Source organism: Pseudocercospora fijiensis (assembly GCF_000340215.1).
Source record: "Pseudocercospora fijiensis CIRAD86 unplaced genomic scaffold MYCFIscaffold_3, whole genome shotgun sequence".
Classification (NCBI taxonomy): domain Eukaryota; kingdom Fungi; phylum Ascomycota; class Dothideomycetes; order Mycosphaerellales; family Mycosphaerellaceae; genus Pseudocercospora; species Pseudocercospora fijiensis.
In genome coordinates, this window is record NW_006921534.1 from 2,170,942 (window position 1) to 2,183,972 (window position 13,031).

Consider the following 13,031-nt stretch of genomic DNA (forward strand, 5'->3'; position numbering starts at 1 on the left):
GTCTTACGCCGCATAAGGCTAATAGTTAGTGCGGCGCTTACTCTTTTTTCGACTAATAAGAAGGTTAGCCTATAGGGGTAGCGTTAGCTGCTAAAAGGTGCTTTCGGTGTTCGGCGGTAGTACGGTCGATTCGGGCCTAGTCCTTAGGTTTGTCGCATTAGCCTAGTAGATAGCTAGTGCTATTATAGTTAAAGCACTTTAATCTAGTCGGGAGATTGTTACCGTAGCTATTGTTGCTACTATTGTTAGTCGAGCGGTTAGCATTATAGGGATACGAGCCCCTTCTACGGCCCCTATTACGGCCTCCTCTATATAGCCGTCGGCTACGACCTCTTCCGCGGTCGTTACTATTCCTATTGTTAGTACTATTGTTTTAGTAGGACCCTTAGCTATTGCCTCCGCGGGCACTACGATTGCCGCGGTTAGTGCTAGCTAGTCGGATCCTCGATTCTAGTCGTTACTAGAGCTAAACAGCCCGCTCGGCTGTTTCTACTTCGACTATAAATTAAATACGTATTAGGTTAGCCTGTTTAAACATACGGCGGCGGTCTAATTTAAGGACTAGTTCCTATCTTAGTTTAGGTCGTATCTTAGATATCTAGATAGAGTCGGTTTTAGGTAGCAAATCGTCCTTAAGGGTCTTTAGATAGGCCTCGAAGGATCGAGAGGTTTAGTCGGCCTTTTGTTTAGTACGTAGGTATTAGTCTTAGGCGTGCTACTAGCGCAATATAGGGTTACTAAGGGTATTTAATATAATAGTCTTGTAGTCTTGCTATTAAATAGCGGTCTAATTATTAAGAGAGTTAAAATAGTTATCCTAGGTGCGTTTTAGGTCGCTATTAATGTATTGTATAGCGTAGACGACTAATAAATAGTTATCTAGCAGGGCCCTTAGTGCATTCCGCTAGTTTAATTCACAATTACGTATATAATTATTATACTACTTGCGGCTAGAGCTATTAAACACGGTACAATTCTTAAGTTTAGTATCCTTCTTTTAAATAGCTAGTAAGGAAGGTCCTGCTATTAGCTTAGCATTAGTTGCTAAGGCTTCCTATAGGCGATGAATTTCGAGGAGGTTATCCCTTAGCTATTGTTCTTAACGTAAGGCAGTAAGCCTGTTCTAAGTAGCTTCTTAAAGTCTCGTTATCGGCTAGGGCCCGAAGGCTAGTTAGCTATATCGTCGATTAATAATATTGTTAAGAATGTCGTTAATAGGCAATTCTAGATTATTACCTAGAACTATAGGTTCTTTAGTAGGCCTAGTAGCAGGCTCTTTAGCAGGTACTTTAGTAGGTGCTTTAGTAGGCACTTTAGTAGGCACTGTGCTACTAGCGTTGTCGTTGCTAGCGCTACTAGCGGTAGTACGGTTGTTGTTTCGTAATAAACCGGCTATTATAAGGGGTAGTACTAATAATATATTATTAGCCCCTAAGATACGGATATAGCGGAATTAGTAGGTATCGGTCTAATATGCTTAACTTAGTGTAATAGGCCGTATAGAAGGCCTTGCTTAATAATTAGTACGGTTGTTTTAGTAGAATAGTACGTATAGGTCCCGTTCTTTAGGCGTAATATAGTTAAATCGATAGTTTTCGTAACTATACCGCTAAAAGCTTAAAATAGGGACTATCTAGCTACTACCCTTAAAGGGTAGATCGAATACTATATAAGAAGGGTTATATTAGCAGGTAGATAGGGTAGTAGTAAATTAGTGTAGTATTCGATAGAGAACTAGGAGGAGAAGGAGGAAGGCAGGCTAGTTAGCCTACTACTAAGCGCTAAGCCCTGCCTAAGGCATTAAGACCCTAGCTTTACTCGAGCCCGGTTATATACCAATTACGTATAACCTCTTTAGTCCTAACAAACTTCGACTTAGGTCCGCCGATCTAAGAAGCTTACCTTAGCTTTAGGAATAGTACGACAATATAGTTAACATTCGGTATATAAGGCGTAAATAAATTAGAGATATACTTTCGATAGTAGCGAAACACCTCCTATAATTAGTTTTATTATGTGGCATATATATATTATAAAATAAATTTTTAAATCTAAGTTTTAGTATCTCTATATAAACTTCTTAGCACCTCCGGCGATCTCCGCAAATGCGACTTCTACGACTTCGAAAGGCGACGAGTATGCCTCGTTTATATAGCGGCGACGTTAATAGACCCCGCTATTCGGTTGTTTATAGTAAACGCTATAGTAAAGCGAATCTAATCGCTCTCCGAGTCGGTGTCGTATAGATTGTCGATATCTAGGTACTCGTAGAGGTCCGGAGGCTTTATTAGGTATTTCTCGCTCGTTTAATTATAACCTTCTATACAAATATAGTAGTTAGTTAATAGCGTACCGACTATTATAAAGGCTCTAACTGCCTGCTTGCCTATATATAGCTGCCTAGCAAAGGTGTTATATATCTAAAGGCGTATAGTTTAACTAAATACGTACTCGACGGAAATACGTAGACTAGCGAGGTATTTATTAAACTTCTGTTACTTAGTAGTAAGCATCTTGCGGCTAAGATAATGCTTATAAGGAGCTATTATTCCGAAGGCACTATAGTATGCTAGATTACTATAAAGATATAGCATTCTACGGCCGGTACGAGAGTCTATTATTCTTCGAAGCTAGCGTATAACGCCTAAAGTCTTATATATCTCCTAATCGTTGTTAGAGCTATTATATAGCCCTATTATTAAAGATATAATGCTGTCCGGTATAACAATGCCTTAGTACTTGCTACTATGCTCTTTCTTATGCCTAGAATACTACTTTCTCTAACCGATAGCAGGTCGATAGAATCCTTAAAAATAACTATTAACGAAGCTCTAAATCTACCCTCCTAAGCTAGCTCTTCTTATTGCCTTAGCGAAGTATTTAAGGCGACTATAGCTTCGTAATCGTAGGTGCTATTCGATAAGATATCTAAAGCGCCGTACGAGATAGTTAATTGTATTCGTAAAGACGATGCTTAGGTACGACTCGTAGTTACTAAAAAGAGGGTAGGCGATAGCCTATCGAGAAGGCTAGGTAAGGCGCTATAATACTATATAGAGCGTATATTCTAGGCTCGGTTTAATGCTATTACGGAAGTTAATAGTAGCAATATCTAATACCTCTACTAGTTCCTTAACCTAGACTTTACTAAACCTAAGGTAATATTATTAGTTAGCTTAGCGACGACGAGGTGCCGCTATACTTTAACTTCTAACTTAACTTCCTATACTAATATTCTACGTACCTATAGTATAGCGGAAACTACGACTTCGGCTAGCTATTTAGTATCTACTCGAAGAACTCGTACTTAGTAAGCTCTCGTTTCTACCGCGGCGGCTTATCTAATTCGAATACTATTACTACGAGAACGATAAAGATTAATATCTCTTCGTCTTTCGGCGTTATACTAGCGAGTTTGCGACACCTCGAAAGCAGTTACCTTTCTAGCCTATACTCGAAGCTAGGCGCGCCTCGAAAACGCGATATCTATACGGTTATACGCGACTAGAAAGAGACAGCTCGGAAACGCACGGTTCATTGCTATATAGAGCTATTCCGACGGCTCGTACGACTATATCCGTGGACCCACCTGAAGGTGTTGGTGTAGGCGTAACAAGTGGCTAAAACGCTCTATTGGCAAGCACCAATACTTCCCTAACGACCTCGAGCCTTATTATGAAGTTGTAGCGAAGCTCTCCATCTGCATAGCACAGCAACGCATTCCCGGCATGGCACTCGTTGCGAGCGAATGCGAGAGCAGACGGAGATGCTCGTGTTCCGGCATCGATCGGCAAGAGAGACGGCAGGAAGCCTGATCCCAACCACCTTTGGCAGGTAATAAAGCAGGCGAGGCAGGCTTTGAGCTGAGAAAGCGAAACAGTATCTCGAAACTCTATGTTGCGTGCTTGACGTGTTCAGACATGGATCTCGGGTGTAGATAAGTGAGGCTTCCCAATGCGCGACTTGTACAAAATTCCCGTATTGGTTGTCTTATTCCTCGTGCTGCATTACTCACTCTTGCCAACGCACTCGATTCCCTCTATCGCCTGACCGCAAGCGAGTCAGCAGCAGCATTCGCTCTCACAGTCATGGGGAGTTCTCCAATCATCAAGAACCCCGGCAAAGGGGAGTTTGCACTTTTAGGGCTCATCGGAGTATTACTCGCTGCTGGATACTTCTATAAAGACGAGGTCAAGGAGAAAGTGGAAGAAGCGGAAGAAAAGGTAGAGGAGCTGGCAAAGAAAAAGAAGAGAAAGCACAAGCGACGAGACTATCGCTACTGAGCCTGCTCGAACGACTTCCCGATTGAGCAGAACACAGGCCGACGGGAATCCTGCGAGTATGGCAGAAGAATATGTTGAGTATAACAAGGCCAACTGGAATGAGCGTGCGATTGAGGTATCTTCCGTGATGCGCCATTGGCAGCGAGCATAGATGAAGCAAGCAAGGCACTTAGCGGCGAACGCAATCGGAGGTGACCAATTGTCATTTGTTGAAGCGAGCACATATGACGCGCTGTCAGTGTTGCAATCAGGCAGCTTTGATCTGGCATTCACTGGCATAGGTGCTCTGTGCTGGCTGCCTTCCATCAGACGCTGTGCTGAGATTGTCGCTGCGCTGCTCAAACCTGGCGGGCGTCTCTTCCTCCGGGAAGGTCACCCGGTTCTGTGGTCCATAGGAGAGGAGGATACTGAAGATCGTCGATGTCGGTAGCAAGGTCTTCGAGAACACAAAGACGGTGGAATGGAATCATGGAATGGGAGAGATCATTCAGAATATTCTTGATGTGGGCCTTCAAGTCACAGGTCTGTCTGGTCGAGCACAAAAGTGTACCGTGGAAGCGAGTGGCCCTTGTGGTATGTTTCGCAGAATGTCACTGCTCCGAGGGCTTCCAATGCTAATCAACTGCGCAGGAGAGTGGGAACTGGCAACAGGCAAGGACAACATCCCACTCAAACATCCATGATTTCTGTGCTCGTACCACAATGTTCATCATCTAAGAATACTTCTGATGACGCACTTCACCTGTCGGGACGAGTAAGAGGTGGTGCAAGGGTCACGGCTGCCTTCACCAGTGTAACCGCTCAGCCTCATTCCTCCGCGATCGACAAAGGCCAACCACTTCCTCCGCGCTTTCAGCCTTGCAGCAGTGACACCACAATCATCGCATGATTGGCTCCCGACCCTCCCGCGGTGTCCAACGAGTGATCGAGCACAAAGCCCGAAAAGCGCAGCTGCCATCACGTTGCCTCATCGCGGTGCGAAGGAACGTGAACAGTCGTATCGACAGTCATGATGCCATGTACCTTTGTGCCTATTTCCGTCGCACAGGAAAAAATCCTCACGATCATATAATAGGATCGAGGGTTTGTAGTGAGAGAGTCACCATTATTAAAGAAGACACCCACTCAACTTGAACTGCCAGCTGTCACTACCACACAAATCAAACAAAACCATCTCACCCGACTTTCCATTTCGCAGCAACGCACATTCCGAGAAAAATGCACGCCATGCGTTCTCTCGCGCTCATTGCTATCGCAGCAATCTCTGCATCAGCAGCTCCAGCTCCACAATCCACAACAGCACCAGAGTCACTCAGCGTCAGGTAAATACCACATCTCCCACACAACCCACAGGGCCACATGATCTAACACATCTCCCTCCTAGCCTCAACTCAGACTCCATGTGCAGCATCCTCTCAGGAGGCTATCCCGGAAGTCTCGAATCAGGCGAGTGCTACACGGTTCCGGAAGCAGGAATCGGCTCTTTGACAATCTACGCTCAACCTTTCGAAGGCGGGATGATCAACATCTATTCTGGAGAGGAATGTGAGGGCGAAGCAGAGAGGAGTCTGAGTACTTATTATGTGGGGTGTCAGAGGGATCTTGGCGGTGGGAGATCGATCAAGTATATCAAGCCGAGCGAGTGAGGCGGGTGTTGTGGTATCGCGTACAGGCAATGTTCATGAAGGCTTCATAGCATCGCGGATCTGTACGTGAATTGACGATCGGGTTTGAAGACCGAGAATCCGTTTGACATTGTCATTTGAAGCTTGGATCTCCTGTTTCGTTCCCTTGTAAGTTTGAGGCCGCGATGAATGTTTTGCCGGCTTTTCGAACAGTAACAGTATCGAAGCTGGCGGTATTCAGACGGTGAGCAGTTTCTCGCGTGGTATCCAGTAGGAAGAGGTGAAAGCTGATGTTCGTGCCTGGAGCCTTGTTCCTGTGATGAGTTAGGAGGGAAGCTGCATGCTTAGTCGAAGGACTGATGGTAGCTTGGACGGTGTAATGGAACGTGAGGTAATGAGAGTACTCGCTCTTCCCATCGTGGACATTCTTCGCCAATCCATGTGGTGACCCAGTCCGTCCACTTCCACGTCTCGACTTGCCAGGAACTTGACAGCTTGACTGATAGCTGCAGGCGTGTGTGGTGGCATTGTCGGAGTTCCAGGCGATCCATCTCCGCAAGAGCTCGGTCTATGAATGACAGTCAACTGCGTCGTGGGAGATTTGGATAAGGTAAGCAGATTTGTTGAAGCATTCGCATATGGAGACTAAAGCTTTTGATCGGGCTGCTGCGAAGGTCGTAGAATTGGGGGGCACCGAGGCTCTCGATAAAACGCCAGCAGGCCCTGGTGGCACCTTCATGCAGTTTCGTGACCCTTATGGCAATCGCTTTGCATTGTTCCAGAAGAACTGAAAGGTTGAAGTCGAATGAGCTAGATGGTCAACGACGAAGAATCCGAACGTGGCAAAGGAGGAACTGTCTGCCCGTTACGCAGGAATAGCCTCGCGAGATCGCCCCCGACCAAACACGAACAGGTCATCCGAGCACGCATTGAATCTTTCGAGGCATCTTAATTCCAGCGTCTCATCCGCAAGCCGAAGTTCAAACGAGCTGACCAAAGCACCGATCAAGATCAATTGCTCAAACAGTGCGATGTTGCGGCCAATGCATGCTCTCGGCCCGATACTGAAAGGCATATAGGCTTTGTTCATCTTCACTTTGTCACCCGTGATCCATCTATCTGGGTTGAACTTCTCCGGCTCCTCAAAGTATTCAGGATCCAAGTGTACTGTATAGATAGGCACCGAGACTGTCACGCCACCCGGTATGTACTGACCGGCGATCACCCGCCCTCCAGGTGGCACGATTCGTGGCAGGCCGATCCGCGATGCTGCTCGTAGTCGAAGCGACTCGTCGATGATAGCTCGTAGGTATGGTATATTAGACACCGTACGCCAGCTGGGTATTCCTGGCTCAGTCATTGCATCATCGAGCTCCTTGCGAAGCCTGTTCTGGATTTCAGGATGTTTGCACAAGAAAAAGACCGTATTCTCTAAAGCAGCTGTCGAAGTGTCTGTTCCTGCCGACATCAGAAGATTGACTTCTGTTAGCAATTCAGCTTGAGTCAAGCGGGTGGGTTCTCCTTTCGAAGTACTGATGAGCTTGGAGAAGAGATCAGAAGGAGACTCCTCGCTCTCTTGCCTCATGTTTGTCCAATATGAGATGACCCGATCAAAATCGATTGCGCCTTTGCGATATGGATGGAATCGGGTGAGCCACTTCTTGAGCTGAAGCGTCAGGGAAGAATTAAATCCAACCATTGTGTTGACCAACTGCATCTGGTAAACAGACGACACGAAAGGAGCCTGAGCGGGCCTGCCACCTATCAAGCCTATGTCGACCATGTCTGTACGCCTTGGTATGCAATTCATGGACTTGCCCCAGACAAGCTCACTTAGAACATCGATCGTGAAGTAGTTCAGGTAATCTTTCATGTTGACAGCCTCCCCGGCTTTCTCCATCTCGGTCATGTATGCGAAGAGATTGGCAGTCACACGGTGGAACACAGGTTCCAGATCCAATATCGTCTTTGGAGCAAACGCATGCGCGAGCAGTTTTCGCTTGAACCCGTGCTCAGGTTCTCGAGCGTCGACCATGTTCCTCGCATTTGGAGCTGCTATGGCATCGTACCATGCGGCTTTCTCCATATATTTGCCGTGAGCATAAAGATCCGGTATTGCTCTGGGATCGCTGATGGAAATGTGGTCTGGAGAGATGCGAACATGGCTACCAAGCTTCAGGTGAGCCTGATGAACGGCCTCATAATGATTGAACCTCTGGTTGTGCCAGATACGCCAGAGAGATGAGACACCCGCTATGGATGGTGCTGGAAATCGCCTCAGTCCTTTCTTGTCTACAAGATAAATGATCAATCGGTGCAGCGGGAGCACCAGGAGGAGAAATAGGATCGCTGCTGTTTGGTGCATCAGCTTGGGGAGTATTCTCGCGGACGGTAGACTCGGCGTACATAGCCAATTCATGGTGTCTCAATATGGATGCTGTTGTTTCACTGCCTATCTTCTTGCAAGACTGCGCAGAGCCTGGAAAATCCGATACTGATACCATAAGCAAGAACACAGCTCCCCGGCCGCGAGCTCCTACGTCGGCCATGAGCTCTTTCGTGAACCGGCCTATCGTAGTCTCTCGAACAACTCATAGCGAGAGCGTTGGCGCCCTTGTCGAGACTGTACCGGAGTACCATTTTTGCCTATACTGGACATTCCGTAATGGCAGGATCCTTTACAATGCATGTGAAGATGTCGCAAAGATGAATATCTCTACTCCTCGCTGGTCCATGCATCACTATTGCCATCTTCCGCGGCCAGTCTTGGTTACTGTCGTAATGAGACGCTGCCCTCGTTACACGGACGTTCTTTGGACTGTTTTCCAACGCGTCCGCATTATGCTCGCGTCATGTGTTTGAGATACCTGCTTTGTGCGCGAGTTGCAGCGTGGTGGTGCAGCATTCTTTCTGGACACCCAAGCCAGTCATAGCCGAAGTCCACAGGACGCATACTGAAGCCGAAACAAGTTGGTCGTGGTAGTGTGCAGATAGGAGAGCAAAGATTGGCGCCGAGTAGCTCGGTGGGAGCTGACCCTTGCGGGCAGGTGGAGTAGCGAGATGGAGAGACGTCAGTATTCTAGTGATACCTCCATCTGGTACCTCTATCAAAGACAAACACACTGCACCACCAAGCTTTGTCGCATTGTCACAATACCATCTCGCGCAGCATTGACACGACCTCCTCACGTATATCGCCACGATGCCATCCGCCATCAGCCTAGCGAAGTTCGTCGGTACGATCAGTCTTGGGTTGCTCACAGTATGCATCATCCATATCTGAGAAATCAAAAACACTCCACTGACTCAATGCCCAGGGCGTATCATACACTCTATCGACCCAATCACTCCCTAGCCTACTCACTCTGCCCTCCGCGAAGCCAGCCGCATACACTTTGAACCAAACCACTCGCCTCGCAACCCTGCACATCCGAACGCTATCTACACTGTCCTCGGCCAGCTTTCTCCTTGCCTTCGCACTTTCGCCATCGCGGATCAGACACCCTTATCTCCTCTGGACGGCACTGGTCGCAGGCGCAGGCGGAGCGCTTAACCTATTGATGGACAGGGACGCGAAGTCTCCTGTTGCCAAGCGGGAGACTGGCGAGGTCAACGGCGAGCAGGTGGAGAAGAGAGCGAGAGATCAGCAGAGACTCGAATTTATCCGCACCGCTGTCTCTGGACTGGGTTTGACGATGAGTGTGATCGGGATTTGGGGCGATGGTGCGTAGAAGAAAGGCGACTATTATGGCGTTAGGGAGCGATGCTATGCGTGTGTTGATTCTATGAAGGAATGGGCATGACAGAGAAGAAAGAGCATGAGACGAAGGTCGCAGGAGGATGCATCAGTAGAGAGCGGATCCCATCTCAGTCTGTGGTGAAATAATATATCCTGCTCCATATACGGTCACATGGGAAGAAAGCCATAAAGTGCATCGATCGGGTGCACTAGCCCAGCTGGCTGTTGAGCTCTTGCGATAATGTGATTCGGTCGCACTGTTGCCGAGTGATGGCGAGTACTGGACGTGCGTCCTGCAGCTGAAGACTCGATCGGTCATGCCCTCATTCATTTCATCGTTAATCTCTTGTTATTCTATTCGCCGTGACTCGTTCAAACTCCCCTTCGCGATCGTCTTAGTGCGACTTGAGCCATTCCAGGATCTGCTGGAAAGCATCGCGCTGCTTCTCTCGAATCGCAGTATCAGCATAGTCTCCCAACACGGCAAAGCCATGAGGTACGCCAGGATAGACCTTCTCCTCAATCTCAACTCCCTTCTCTTTCAACTTCTTGACTCCAGCCTCACGAATCTCATCTGGGAATAAGCTGTCCTCTGACACAGCAACCACCGACAGCGGTGTCTGGCAGCCTTCGAGGTCTGCCGCTGTGATTTGTGTTCCGTGGGCAATGGCACCACATTTGATCTGAGGTCCCTTCTCCACTATGCCTTGCTCTGCCTCGCTCTGTCCAGAGACGACATCCGCGTGAAGTTCAGAGCCCAAGAGCAAGACGTATTTTGCTCCAAAACAGTATCCAACAGCATAGATTCCACCTCCATGGGCGATAGCGTCCGCGAACTCCTCTTTGATACCATCGATGGCTTTTCGAAGAAGCGGTAGAACTTTCTCAGGAGTGTGTCTTGCGAGCCACATATCGATAGTGAAGCTTTTGGCGACTGATGCTATACCCATCTTTACTTGTTCAATCATGCTGGGTTTCTCTTCGGCTGTGGAGGTGCTCGTTCTGGAAGCTGAGGTTGCTGGGTCGCCTGCAAATCTACAATAGTTAGAATACTGCAAACATGCATATTGTATCATCACCACTCACTGGTCCGGCATAGCGACCAAGAATCCTTCAGCGGCGAACTTGTCTGCTTGCAGTTGATTATTGGTCGAATGGATTCCAGTGCCTGGTGTCAGGAGTAACAGAAGCTTGGATGGCGAATGAGGATAGTCGGCCGGCTTCGCGATATACGTCTCGACATCATTGTACTTTGCGATCTCCTGTTGAACAAGCTCAGTATATGTTCTGGACTTCTAGTTCATGCATCGTACTCCAGTAGGCTGTTCTCCCGCCGCTAGATTCGAGGTCAGCTATTGTTCCTGACATTCGGAGTCTCATTTCTCATACGGGTCGGTCGATCGGTCGTGCAGTGCTCCTGTAACTCATCAATATGTGTGGGAGTTGGTGTTGACTCCTAGCTTACGCCCATGCTGGCTGCACCTTGGTCGACCTTTGAGTCTCCAGGTATTTCCTTCTCATTCTGCTTGTCCTCCTGAGCATCGCTCTCTGGAGCTTTCGTGGCGAGTTCGTCGTCCGCCATCGTGATCTCGGGGTTGTGTGGTGTACAGGTCAGCTCTCAAGGCCTCGTATAGTTCGTTTAACGAGGGGTCTGGTTGGTTGCTATGCCAGGGTTGTAAACGCATGTGACAAGGGTGGGGCAGCTTTCACTGTCGGTCACTGGAGGCTTGGCAGTTCTGAACTAATGGATTTAAATACGCAGCGAACTCCTGGAGAACACACCAACTTCATTGTAAGACCGAAGCTCTTCTCACGACCCAAGCATGGCTGCGTACCAGTTTCGTGAGCCCAATGGAATGATCATTCTGCCGACATGAAGTATCGGCAAGCTTAGCAAGAGCAAGGAACCGGGCAACTTCATCCCGTGAGCGACGTGAGGAGACGCGAATGTTCAATGGACCTGTTCGCCCTTTGATCGCAGGAGGAGGCTTGGTATGCGCACTTTGCGCCTATACGACAGATTCAGTCCAGGATCATGCGAATCACTTCTAAAGGACGAAGACATTCTGCACCTCGCAGACAGAGCCGTGACACACGGCACAGAGTAGACACCTCACATTGCATCAGTCAACAGGCAGGCACATGCGGTCGACTTCAGTTCAATGTCGGTCTGGCAACAAACGGAAGCATGTGCGACTGCGACCAGGTATGTTTGTCTCTCGCTTTCCTTCAGACAAAATTGTCTTGTCAGCTGCAAAAGCATTATTTGTCTCAAAGCCATGTCGCAGGCTCAGAGTCCAGACTTCCACGCAGCATCAGATATCACGCATGTTATAATGGAGTCGCCATCCGAGGAACCGGAGCGAACCTCCAGCGATCATTCCAACCACCACCCGAGAGCCAGCAAGGATTCTTGCCGGGAAGAAGTCGACTCGATGCAGTCTTTATTACAGATGACGAGCGAAAAGGTCGTGCGCAATCTTTTTGACTACTACGAATTTAAGAACTGGCTAGATGGTCCGAAGATTGACCTGTTCCTTCGACTGGGCATATTGGATATGGGCAACAATAATGTCTGTGTATTTGGAGACCGTGAAGGCTGCTTTCGACCACCATCGAACTACGACAGCCTCTGTAAAGCATTTCAAGCTTTCTATTTCTACGCCGAAGACCCTCTCTACGAAGAGCTACACTTCCGACTCGCATTGTTGTACAAGAACACCGCCTGCGACCGGCATAGGATGACCATCGAGACTTGTAAGACAATGGCCGAGGAAAGGTTTTCTAAACTTGAGTCGTGGCGAAAGGAACAACTCAAGCCTCCTGGTGAACTCTCAGATGATCAAGACGATATCGTACCTGCTGTTCCGAACGATAGATGGTCGAAGATACCGAGAATGTTCAGTGCACCCGAGTTGACAAGATCTCGAAAGGTGCGCAAAGCCCGGCCGGAATTTGGAACCAGAGTTTCCGAGGAAAGCGACTCTAGTCCTGAAAACGTGCCTTCTACTCATCCCGCACCTGTCCGCAGAGCACTTTCGACATCCAGTGCTGGAAGTGTGAGGGTAGATAGTATCATCAGAGCTTCTGGAGAAGAGTCTGACAGGAACAAAGAACTACAACAGACTCAGGAAGCACTCGAAGGCATACCAAAGCCCACGCAAGCACCTACTCTACTCTATGGGGTTAGGGTTGAGCAGACCAATGGAAAGGAGAATCGGAGAAGTGTTCTTCAAGGATTCCGAGATTGGAGATCGAAACGCAAGGAAAACAGGACGAGTAGAATATATTGATTGTACACTTCCTCGGCGTTGAGAGCTGCATCATTTCTATTGAGCACAGTATCCAAACTTCCATGGCATGATCTTCAGCCACAAAGTCCTG

General features: G+C 48.0%; 5 protein-coding genes across 5 annotated transcripts; 3 read left to right on the plus strand and 2 right to left on the minus strand.

Moving 5' to 3' along the window:
- Positions 1–2,709: 2,709 nt before the first annotated feature.
- MYCFIDRAFT_173203 (uncharacterized protein) lies at positions 2,710–6,707 on the plus strand (the record flags this gene model as incomplete). The annotated part of the gene is made up of 23 exons (XM_007926595.1): positions 2,710–2,714; positions 3,608–3,772; positions 3,798–3,834; positions 3,864–3,910; positions 3,947–4,202; positions 4,270–4,407; positions 4,435–4,474; positions 4,499–4,709; positions 4,736–4,844; positions 4,870–4,971; positions 5,002–5,076; positions 5,114–5,204; positions 5,230–5,381; positions 5,426–5,925; positions 5,971–5,995; positions 6,052–6,099; positions 6,128–6,188; positions 6,215–6,224; positions 6,257–6,326; positions 6,362–6,426; positions 6,451–6,500; positions 6,524–6,655; positions 6,691–6,707. The coding sequence occupies 23 exons, from the start codon at positions 2,710–2,712 to the stop codon at positions 6,705–6,707; spliced, it is 2,406 nt and encodes an 801-aa protein (XP_007924786.1).
- A 132-nt stretch (positions 6,708–6,839) lies between these two features.
- On the minus strand, positions 6,840–8,228 carry MYCFIDRAFT_117036 (uncharacterized protein; the record flags this gene model as incomplete). The annotated part of the gene is made up of 1 exon (XM_007926596.1): positions 6,840–8,228. A coding segment is annotated over one exon (1,389 nt), but the record flags the coding sequence as incomplete, so codon positions are not given.
- An 807-nt stretch (positions 8,229–9,035) lies between these two features.
- On the plus strand, positions 9,036–9,981 carry MYCFIDRAFT_210800 (uncharacterized protein). The gene is made up of 2 exons (XM_007926597.1): positions 9,036–9,170; positions 9,226–9,981. Exons 1-2 carry the CDS (start codon positions 9,111–9,113, stop codon positions 9,637–9,639), a joined length of 474 nt encoding a protein of 157 aa, XP_007924788.1. The 5' UTR covers positions 9,036–9,110; the 3' UTR covers positions 9,640–9,981.
- MYCFIDRAFT_163005 (uncharacterized protein) lies at positions 9,954–11,232 on the minus strand (the record flags this gene model as incomplete). Its single annotated transcript, XM_007926598.1, has 5 exons — positions 9,954–10,682; positions 10,734–10,909; positions 10,961–10,983; positions 11,037–11,064; positions 11,113–11,232. 5 exons carry the CDS (start codon positions 11,227–11,229, stop codon positions 10,043–10,045), a joined length of 984 nt encoding a protein of 327 aa, XP_007924789.1. The 3' UTR covers positions 9,954–10,042.
- A 238-nt stretch (positions 11,233–11,470) lies between these two features.
- MYCFIDRAFT_173206 (uncharacterized protein) lies at positions 11,471–12,940 on the plus strand (the record flags this gene model as incomplete). Its single annotated transcript, XM_007926599.1, has 5 exons — positions 11,471–11,489; positions 11,527–11,672; positions 11,702–11,734; positions 11,775–11,857; positions 11,899–12,940. The coding sequence occupies 5 exons, from the start codon at positions 11,471–11,473 to the stop codon at positions 12,938–12,940; spliced, it is 1,323 nt and encodes a 440-aa protein (XP_007924790.1).
- Positions 12,941–13,031: the final 91 nt, after the last annotated feature.

What these genes read in the sequence shown, in the direction of transcription:
- MYCFIDRAFT_210800 (XM_007926597.1), top strand. Translation starts at nt 9,111, where the DNA reads ATGCCATCCGCCATCAGCCTAGCGAAGTTCGTCGGTACGATCAGTCTT. An exon ending in TCAGTCTTGGGTTGCTCACA is followed by an intron (nt 9,171 to 9,225) that starts GTATGCATCATC and finishes CTCAATGCCCAG; the next exon opens with GGCGTATCATACACTCTATC.